This window comes from Ostrea edulis, chromosome 5 (assembly GCF_947568905.1).
Source record: "Ostrea edulis chromosome 5, xbOstEdul1.1, whole genome shotgun sequence".
NCBI lineage: Eukaryota > Metazoa > Mollusca > Bivalvia > Ostreida > Ostreidae > Ostrea > Ostrea edulis.
Genome location: NC_079168.1, coordinates 9982955 through 9994352, shown reverse-complemented (window position 1 = coordinate 9994352; position 11398 = coordinate 9982955). Strand labels below are relative to the sequence as shown.

Below are 11398 nucleotides of genomic sequence, written 5' to 3'. Positions count from 1 at the left end.
ATGCAATTTATTATACTACTTGGCTGATATGCAAATATATGCATAAAACCCTAGTTTTCTACCTTGCACTAAAATTATGCAAGATATATTTCTATTCATTTATCATAATTGAAATTGCATAATCGTCATTTCTATATTGTTTCTCTCTTATCAGAGAAAACGAAACACGTTGTTGGCGTCCTATTCTAAGAAAGATAACTCTTCCATCTGGAGATTTTAATGTTTCCAATATTTGGCTCAATACAAACATTTTTTTTTTCAATTCGATTTTTGCATATCAGTCATATACATGTGTTGTGCATTTACAATTTATATACTTTGGTATAGATGAAACTCAATTTCTGTTAAAACACAAATTTGAAAAAAAAAATGGGGGGGGGGGGGGGGGTTGTAATCTTGGGTAATAACATATTATAAAGAAATTGGTGCAGGAAAAAAAATCACCAAATGTCATTCCACCTTAATTTGAATTAACATATATGGGGGCGGGTGTCTACCAATTTGAATATTAAATTGTTCACATCAGTTAATGTCATACATGTAGTATATCCACCTTCCTTTGATGAAGCCATTTTGGTTTTCTGTGTTGAACAGATGGTCTACATCTTTCTCCAATAGTAATATATTTTTCTGGGTTTCTGATACCTACATAGAAGGATGTGTGGATGTAAAGCATTGAAGGGGAACTGGTGACTAACAGACACCAATTGTGAAGTCAATTTATCCTACGTCTTTACGGCGTTCGGATGGGGTTGAAGGTCAGTGAAAGAAAAAGAAAAAACCCAATCACATGTGATAAAAGGAGAATGTCAAACTGACCAGAGTGTTTCTTTGTTTTGTTGTATATATTTCCCAGCTGTAGGTAAATTGCCACTAGACATGGTGCTCCGGGTTGTACATTGTACATGTAACAGAAGTTTCCCTCTCGTGCGCATGTCCCAGCACAGGGAGTCGGATTTAAGGTTGTACCTAAAAGACTTCACCAGCCATGTGACTGGTGAAATGACCAACGCACAAACATGGATCGATGAATTTGGGATAAATATCACCTTCAACTGCCCTGTTCAAGTTTGGATGATGTAGAAGAGGTGTACCGCACTCTCAGTTCTTATATGATTCATGAGATTGATCACTGTTTGTTATCTTCACTTGTTTATGTAAATATAATAATTATTTGTACATGTACATTGTACATGTAGGTTGTCTATTCACATTTACCCGATCAAGATATAGAGCTCATGGTGGGTGTGACCGGTCGACAGATGCTTACTCTTCCTAGGCACCAGATCCCACCTCTGTTAGGTTCAGGGGTCCGTGTGTGCCCTTCTCGTATTTTTTAAAGGAGTTATGAAATTGTTCACCGTTCGTAATCTTTACCATTTCATGCATACAATTTTTTTTATCATAATGACAAGTATCATCTTTGGCTTTATAAAATTTGAAGAGGCATCACACAATCACGATTTGCATATTCTCGAAATCGTGGATGCAATGGTTTGGTCAGTCTGTCTATTCGTCTATAACTTTAACTTTGGTTAATATCTTTAAACTAAGAAAAACTCAATGTATAACAGATGTAATTGAAAGGAAATGCTGGCTCTCAGTGGCGGGAAAACATGTTTCTAGTTTAACAGCGCTCACATCGGGATGTATAGAAAGGTAAAAGGAAAACTTCCGAGAAAATGAGGGTTTAATGTACAGCAATTATTATTAACCGTAGTAGATGTTTCAATTAGGACGTGCCAGACTGGAGAAAATACCTTTGATCGAGAATTCATGGACTCTTCACGAAAGGAAGTTGGCCTTTATTATGTATTTTTTCCTCTGTGTACGTGTTGGATTCTCTATATATACATGTAAATATACAACCGAACGGAATATTTTTCAACGTTACAATTGTATTGAGCATAAAAGAGGAAAATTATAGTTGTAAAAAGGGGTGAGGTAAACAATAATATACTATATATATATATATATATATATATATATATATATATAGCCATAGCAGTTACAAATTATAACAAGAGGCCCACATGCCTTTTCGGTCACCTGAATACTAGTGAAAAAGTATCACTATTTCCATGGGCTATGAAATCTAGAAAAAATTCCCTGTTCTGAATATCTAAGCTAATTTCTAATGTTCAGCAACAGTATAAAACAAAATGTGTTCTTAAAACTTCACTGCCTTCAAAAGTGCATAAACTGATGAATGGCTTTAAATAATAGGTGTATTAACATTAAAACATAGAAACATATGACTAATTTGGACTTATCCTAAAGTCATAACCCTGGGTTTTGATTGAAATTCACCATTTTTGTACATTCTTTTCTGCTATTCCTAAGTATGCAGCCATTTAGATTTTATACAGTATCAGCAAACATACACACAAATACTATATACTAAGTTTGGCCTCACCCTGGGATCAGAACCCTTACTCTAGGGATCATCAAATTTACAATCTTGGTAAAAGACTACCTGCTCTATCCATTTAGTTTCAATTTAGTATCAACAGCACTAAAGAAGATGTTATTTAAGTGTTTTACACATAAACACTATATACCAGGTTTGGCCTCACCCTGGGGGTCAGAACCCCTACCCCAGGGATCATGAAATTTACAACTTTGTTAGAGGTCTTCCTGTTCTCCATCACCATGCATTTAGTTTTTCTTATATGTGTGCAGTTCTTGAGAAGAAGATTTTTAAAAATTGGTCAATTTTGGGCAGTTTTTGCCTCACCCCTAAGGGTGCAGGAATCCTAAAATTTACAATTTATGTTCCCCTTCTTCCAAAGGTGCTTCATTCCAAATATGAAAAGAATTGGAATGATAGTTAAAAATGTCTATTGTTCACACATGTAATAACTGACCATTTTGCCCCCACCTGATACCAAAACCCCTACCCCTGGGATCATCAAATTTACAATTTGGTAAAGGACTACTTGCTCTTTCTAAATATATATTTAGTTTCATTATATTATCAACAGCAATAACGAAGATGTTATGTAAGTGTTTTACACATAAACACTATAAACCAAGAATGGCCCCCACCATGGGATCAGAACCCCTACTCCGGCAATCATGAAATTTACAATTTCGGTAGAGGCCTTCATGCTTTCCATCACCATGCATTTAGTTTTTCTTATACATGTGCGATTCTTGAGAAGATTTTCAGAAATTGGTCATTTTTTGGCAGATTTTACCCCGCCCCAGGGGTGCAGGAATCCTGACATTTACAATTTATGTTCCCCTTGTTCCACAGATGCTTCATACCAAATATCAAAAGAATTGGAATAATAGTTATCAAGAAGTTTAAAATGTCTATTGTTCACACATTTAATAACTGCCCATTTTGGCCCCACCTGATACCAAAACCCCTACCCCTGGGATCATCAAATTTACAATTTTGGTAAAGGACTACCTGCTCTTTCTAAATATTTATTTAGTTTCAATATAGTATCAACAGCACTAAAGAAGGTGTTATTTAAGTGTTTTACACATGGACACTATATACCAAGTTTGGCCCCACCCTGGGGTCAGAACCCCTACCCCGGCAATCATGAAATTTACAATTTCGGTAGAGGACTTCCTGCTCTCCATCACCATGCATTAAGGTTTTCTTACACATGTGCGGTTCTTAAGAAGAAGATTTTTAAAATTTAAAAATTGGTCAATTTGGGACAGTTTTTACCCCGCCCCTAAGACCCCAGGGGTGCAGGAATCCTGAAATTTACAATTTATGTCCCCCTTGTCCCAAAGATACTTCATACCAATTTTGAAACGAATTGGACTGGTAGTTATCAAGGAGAAGTTAAAACTGTTCAATTGTTAACGCACGACGAAAACCGATTGCAATACTCAGGTGACCTAAAAATAACTATAAAACAGTTACAAACAAGAGGTACTGTGAGCCATGCTCACTAAGAATACCCCCTGCTTACTCCAATCTCCCAAAGGGCGTTGTTAATAGGTATAAATTACCTCTTTCCTGAGTGTAAAAATATGGTATACCTTTGTAGAAGAAAATGGAAGATGTAGTCCAAACACAAATCTATGGTATGAACCTATAATTTTGACCTTGAGATCGAAGGTCATGAATGTACATGACACCTAGTCTCATGGTGATACACCCATGTCTTATGGTATGACTATATCAAAACCCTATAATCAATTTTGACCTTGAGGTCAAATTTAAAGGTCATATAGAGGTCATGAAGGTACCCGACACATCGTCTCATGGTGATACACTCATGTGTCAAATAAGGTATGCCTATGTCAAAGAAGAAAGAAGTCATGACCTTGACACGAATCCATTGTAAAAACGTTTAATTTTGACCTTGAGGTCAAGGTCATGAAGGTACCCGACACATCGTCTTATGGTGATACACTCATGTGTCAAATATGGTATGCCTATGTCAAAGAACAAAGAAGTTATGGTCGGGACACAAATCCATTGTAAAAAAAAAAATTGACCTTGAGGTCAAGGTCTTATAGAGGTCATGAAGGTACTCGACACATCATCTTATAGTGCTCCACCTGCGTGCCAAATATGGTATGCCTATGTCAAAGAACAAAGTTATGGCCCGGACACGAATCTGCACAGACAGACGGACAGACAGACAGGTTGATTCCTATATACCCTCGCGAACGAAGTATAATAAAAACAGCTAGAAGCTCTTTGGGGCTCTATTCCGAGGCCATCGCACCCTAAACACCATAGTATCCATATATTAAATCTTTGATTCCATTTAGGTAACTCCATACTCGCAGTTTTATCTGATACAAGTTTAAAATGAAAGGTTAAGATAACCAACAGTGATCAATCTCATAACTTCTACAAGCAATGCAAAATAGATAGTTGGGCAAACATGTGTATTTATTTCCATTTATTAGATTTCAACTAACAAATTATCAAATAAAATACATAGGTCATCACACTTTTTAAGATGTGAGACGAACATAAACAGAATCATATATCACCTTCAGAAAATTGAAATTTTCCTTATACAGCGTGATTAAAATTCCACAGAAACTGGTTATGACGATATAGTAGCATTCATAACAATTTCATAAAACTGTATCTTCACAAAAATATACAAAATGTCTGTAACAAATAAATGAAATCATCGCATAATAGACTTGATAAAGAAATAAATAAAAACAGAGTTATTGGCCTTGGATTCAATATTTTGAAACATATCATTGATTATTCATCTATAACTTGGATTTTTGAAATATTTTATTTTTAACAAGAATTATAGGAATAGACTCTAACAAATTTTATGTTCCTATCATGCATAAATCTAAATGAATAATTGAGTTTGCAAAGTCTGATGACATTACAGGAGGGTGGAATGACTATAAAATATCAATATCTCGTGGCTATTACAATGCACAGGCATAATGTTACTGTTGCAGGAAACTTGGAATAAAAAAGTTTGTTTCAAGGTGGACATAAAGGAAATAAAATCGCTCCGAAAAGTAAAATTGTATTTTGTTTAAAAAAAACTATCGCTGTAGCTACCATAAATGAAAATCATATACATCAATGAAGAAACATAAGTACCATATCGATGAAGGAGCTGATGTTATCCTGTTTGTCATAAAGTCGGGTTATTTGTTTGTTATCAACACCTACATGTATGTTCAATAAAACAGGTATGAAGCAGATTTGAAAGACTCTATGATGTCTTATATTTTCAGTTCACTAGGATATATTGAATCGACATATGAGAAAATGGCGTTATTCAGCTCACACTGGCCTTAGGTATATTCCAGGTGTGCTAGAAAGAAAATACATGGCAACTAAATCGAACAATATAAATTAATTTTAATATCCTCTTGATGTTTATTAACATTTGATGTTTCTAATCAATGATGGTGATTCAAGCTGTTGGGAAATTGCACAACATGAGCTTCATCAAATTGAGATGGTGAATTGTTCGTCTCAGACGACTTTTTACTCCTCGGAAAGTTGTTTGAGTGAGCCTGTATTTTGTCACCATGAGGAGTGATACTTTGAGATGATATGACTTTATGCCAAATTTGAGTTGTGAAACCGATGATCTTTGAAAAGTTGGATAGCGTTGGTGGCTGACGTTGGAAGGATGTCTTTCTGGGGCCTAGAGTTGTGTCACTGAAGTAAATAATTCCCACAGTGGTGTCCTCTTTGTTTTCTCTAAAATATTCCACAAACGGTACATTTTTCAGAAAGTTCATGCCTGTATAGATTGCATTTAAAAGACCCAAATTCAAATATATAGATATTCAATCCAAACTTATTTGCAGTCTTTAGTTAATAAGAAAATGTTATCAAACGTGGTCAAAACAAGTCAAAACAACATTAAGAATGTGAAAAACTGTTACGCACCCTTTGAATCGTTTCCACAAAAGGAACAAAATAACACCAAGAAGGAATAAAAGTAATCCTACCAATAATGGTATCAAGTAAGATATGTCAACTGCAAACAAGAAAATAAATAGTCAAGGATACTCTCACCTGTATCAAATTACGTGTATCTTACTAAGTCTTTGTCACATTGATACTTACATTCTGAGCACTGTCTACCGTAGTACGCCGTGTCACAGACACACAAGTAGTTATTAATTTCGTCAATACACACGCCATGTGTACAGGGAGAACTTTCACATTCATCAATTTCTAAACAAAAATTATAAATCATCAAATGGATATCCAATTTTCCATTATCCTTCAATATTTAGAGATGTATCTTTCATATTATGACAGGGTTTGGTTTCAATAGAGATTAGAAGAAAGTAAACTGTAATAATAGAAACCAGTATGATCACAAACCTGTTTCACAAACGACTCCGGTGTAACCAGGTATGCAATCACAGATGTATCCATTGACTTGATCAGTGCAATTTCCGTGTATGCAAGGGGAGCTAACACATTCGTCAATGTCTGTGTGATGATTAAAAACCAAAATTCTTTAAAAGTACTTCATTTTGGGGGCAAAATGTTAAGATAAATTTCAAACAGGTGTACATTTTCTAACAATATTCACAATTTTAAAAAAAGTATATATAACAAATTACAAACCTATCTGACAATTTGTTCCAGTGAACCCTGCATAACACTGACATGTGTAATGATTAACATGGTCTGAACAGTTTCCATGGATACAAGGAGAACTTTGGCATTCATTGATATCTGTTAACAATTAAATTGTATTGGTTAGCTATACGTATTGAACGTTTTCGATTTTGAGGGGAAATGGGCACTGGGATAGAATGTTTACCTGTCTCGCAGTGTATTCCTGTATAACCAGCAACACAGTTACACTGGTAACCATTGACTAGGTCATTGCATGTACCATACAAACAAGGAGAACTGGAACATTCGTCGATATCTGTAGAGATAAAGATACATATCTATATAACGTGTGTCGATATCTGTAGGGATAAAGATAAATATCTAAATACAGTGTATCGATATATGTATGAATTAGAGATAAAAATACATCATGTATTTATATACAGTGTACATACATTTACCATAAAATATAAAAGTAATTACGATGTCAATCATACCTGTTTGACAGTTGATTCCAGTGTACCCTGCCTGGCAATGGCATGTGTAATGATTTAGGTGGTCAGAACAGTTGCCATGGATACATGGTGAACTCTGACATTCGTCTATCTCTGACAACACAATACATATTGACAGTTATTTTCATTTCAATATCATAAAATTGGTGTATGATAGTGTATGATATAAGTTCAAACTTTCAAAGTAGAATTTTTTTTATTGATCGGAAATAGTTTCCATCTTACCACTTTCGCAATTAACTCCCGTGTAGCCCGGGTCACAGATACATTCGTAATGAAGATATTCGTTTGAACAATTTCCATGCAAACAGGGAGAACTGGCACATTCATCAATAGTGTCTGTATATCATGAATTAAGAGAAATGTTTTACAAAGAAAGTTTAGTAATTTACAAAGAAACGTGTAACAACATACTGACGAACAATGCATGTTATTTATAATAATTTATTTTCATTTATTACATTTTCATTCACTGAAGAAAACAATTCAAGCTCGTGGGTATTGTTGCAGAGCTGTTATTCTGATTTTTTTTTCAGTTTGTTCAAAGTGGATTTTAATTCCCGGTATGTCAATAATGAAGATCATGCAAACTCTTTAATATCATGAATGGTAAACGTCCATGGACAGGAACGATTTTAGAGTTATTAGTCAAATATCTTAATAAGTTATTCTAAGACAAATAAATAAACCAAACCTGCATTGGAGATTTTGGTTTGGTCTACTCGGAAAACGAACTGTCCCGGAACACCGATATTGGACATTTGAGGAAGATTCAAAACAGCGTCTGTCATTGAACCAGGAACAGAGAAATAGTGTACACCGTCACCTGCATTGAACCCAACCTAGATTGAACAAAATGGAAAGTCTAGTATTCATTACCACGCAAAGAATGGTTTGTTCTGAGGGATTTCACCCCAAATTAATCACGAGATGTCTATTTGTGATTTTACTATGGATCAATCAGACACCTTGTTATTTCAATCGATAGTTCAAATGGAAGAGGAACTGGGCAATTTCTTGCAATATATATCTATTGTGAAATGTTTTAAAAGGATTATATAATCTATCAATTTACTTAACCATCGTAAAACTCAAAAGTTTAAGACGGATCTTCATAAAAATATCACGTCCCACACAGAATCACATTATTTGTACCTAATATCTACGGTCATTTCGAGTAGTTCCCACTTGTAGTAATATTTAAAAGGTAGATTTATGGCATATATATTAAGTTTGTTGAAGTCAACACACGATGTTGTTTAGTTTCCCGATTTCATCATACAGTTGTCCTTGACTTTTCATTTCCGGTTATTCGAACTTTTTCAGGTATTGGTTGACCGAGTCCTAATTATGAGCAAACCTCACAGTATATGTGTAAGCATGACTTACCTGTGCCGATTTGGTCCATGTGATTTTGTTGTAATTAAATACAGCAAATGAATGAGTTCCATCCGTTATGAGGATTAGTTGAAAAGTGTTTCTCTGTGTATCAAAAATATGAATGTCATGACATCGATAGTAATTTTTCTCTGCTACATGTACAAGTTTTTGTAATTATAATCGTACACGTAGTGACATTTTCTTAACATTTACTGTCATAAAAGAAGTCATATTTTAATAAAGTAAAACAAAGGAAAAGGAATTTGCGCCACTCTTTCAAACAAACATCACCTTAATTCATGACTAACGTTTCATATTTCTTAACCAGTTAAGTATCTCCTTTCCTTTTACCTGATGACAATTAGGAGAACAGCTGTAAGCAGCTACATTATTCCACGTAACCACCATCATCCAGGTGGCGGTAAAATGTGTAATGGCGGGAAATAGAGAACGGATTTTCGTTGTTCCTCTTTGTAGTAGAGCCGCCTCTGTAGTGGTTCGGTACCATAACGACCCTCCATGTCTAGTATCAATGTCCGTCCAGAATGGAGCTATAATTTTGTGAGATCCGTTTATTGGGAAGGGCTCCGAGGTAAATTGTGTCAGTGGAGATTCAAACGTAATGTCGCCATTATTATTCACCTGGAATTAAATATCACAACTGCTATTCACATACTAGCTGCAATAATGTAGCCCTATCCATTTTTTTTTTAATTCTGACGTTTTCGGGATAGGGCTACAATTCCATAGGATCTCCGTTATGGTGCAAAATAATTTTATGAATAACCGATAATAAACTCTGTGTATTAGTCCCAAATGTTGTTTACACCAAAAGGAGTACCAACTTTGTGCTCGGGCATGTCTAATAAATGTGTTTTTCATTAAATATAATGTACAGTATTCAAAATTCTTCGTCTGCTCCGCTATGCTTGTTATCGCGAGATCTCGTAGGTGGATCTAATGAAAAGCCTACACATTGACAATCAGCGCGAAAATGTAGTTACTCGAGCCACTTCGACAAAGAAAGGAAAATCATATTGTTGCAGAAAGAATTTACACTCTGCTGTTGGGTTTTTAACTTTATATTAAATTCAAACCTTTTCAATACCGACGAAATAGCTTTCGCCTCCATACTTGTCCATTGATGTAAATACTACCTTATATGGCATATGCAAATAACTTGACAACCGGAAGTTGAAACTTCAGTACATCAAACATGGCGCAGAAATATGAATCGAAAAATTGGAATTTATCGAAATTGTTGAAAACGGTAGAATAGAGCCTCACAAATCTAAAGTTGCAGGTTGTAAATTTATATATCGACTAAGAAACATAGAATATCATTTTATTTACGTAAAGAAAGTCAGGAAATGTTTAGAATGAGCGCAAATGTTGCGGGGGTGAATTACTCCCGCATTTGCACCATTACGGAGATCCTAAGGAGTTGTAGCCCTCTCCCTAAAAAAAAAAAAAAAATCAAAAAAAAAATAAAAAATCAGAGAGGGCTACATTATTGCAGCTATTCACATACAATAAAATATTACTAATGTAGTTATATAACCTGCAACTACATTTCAATACCATAATTCACCTGCAATTAAATATCTCCACTGCTTTTCCCCAATAATTGAATATTACTAATATGCCCTTCAAGTAAATTTCAATATCATTATTCACTTGCGATTACGTAATCCTGATTTGAGGAGAAAACTTTCATTCAACACATATAAAAGTTATCAAATTGAAGTTGAACATTAAAAAACGAACAAACAACTCATTACAATTTCAATCCCTGTATTGGGCAAATAGTATTAAGCATACTATATATAAGATTTTATTCTGAATCATGTTTTGGAAAACATGTACACAAATATCAACAACATATACATACATATACTTACATATGTTGAATGGTATGATGCCCCAAAGAATGGAAAAGGTACCGCTATAGGTATACGGGAAGTAGACCCGTCATCATTTGCCGGTAAATTACTATCACCTGCAGCTGAACCGTAAGGATAAAATTGGCTTAAAGGATAGCATTGGATGATAAGCATACGAGTAAGTGTTAAAACAACGAATGCCAAAATCATTGCATTGGAGAACATTGTTAAGAGTTTTCAATTCTTTGAATGACATTTAAATTTGGAGTTTCTAGCTTTTTATTTAGAAAATGAGGAAAACGTCAAAGAAGGAAGGTTTGAGAAATGTCCAATGCGTAGTTCGATACAGTGGCTAAGTTGTGAAATTTCTAAACTCGTTCCGTGTAGAAGGCCTACATAAATGTCGATACAACTCACTTGTCAAACGTGGTTTATTTGATTAGTAGCTGCAAACACGATTAGGTATCAGAACTATCAGTGTTACTTGTTAGTACGGCTTTGTGAGAGGGAAGTGAACTTCATAAACGATGCCAAAAAAGATTCACTGTCGTAAAACATGCATCGAT

General features: G+C 34.8%; 1 protein-coding gene across 2 annotated transcripts; it reads right to left on the bottom strand.

Moving 5' to 3' along the window:
* Window positions 1-4863: 4863 nt before the first annotated feature.
* LOC125649533 (sushi, nidogen and EGF-like domain-containing protein 1) lies at window positions 4864-11066 on the bottom strand. 2 transcript variants are annotated; one of them, XM_048877116.2, is made up of 12 exons: window positions 10851-11066; window positions 9301-9591; window positions 8959-9051; window positions 8264-8411; window positions 7795-7908; window positions 7552-7662; window positions 7260-7370; window positions 7061-7171; window positions 6812-6922; window positions 6548-6658; window positions 6368-6458; window positions 4864-6175 (listed from the first exon to the last, which is right to left on the bottom strand). In XM_048877116.2, exons 1-12 carry the CDS (start codon window positions 11055-11057, stop codon window positions 5869-5871), a joined length of 1806 nt encoding a protein of 601 aa, XP_048733073.2. In that variant the 5' UTR covers window positions 11058-11066; the 3' UTR covers window positions 4864-5868. The 2 variants fall into 2 exon arrangements, with proteins under 2 accessions (XP_048733073.2, XP_056022610.1); XM_056166635.1 differs by lacking the exon at window positions 6368-6458 and having other exon boundaries at window positions 6057-6175.
* Window positions 11067-11398: the final 332 nt, after the last annotated feature.

Coding starts and splice junctions, on each gene's coding strand:
- LOC125649533 (XM_048877116.2), bottom strand. CDS start 11,057: ATGTTCTCCAATGCAATGATTTTGGCATTCGTTGTTTTAACACTTACT. Junction 9,052..9,300: donor GTTCTCCTAATTGTCATCAG/GTAAAAGGAAAG, acceptor TTTGATACACAG/AGAAACACTTTTCAACTAAT. Junction 6,659..6,811: donor CGGAGTCGTTTGTGAAACAG/GTTTGTGATCAT, acceptor ATTTTTGTTTAG/AAATTGATGAATGTGAAAGT.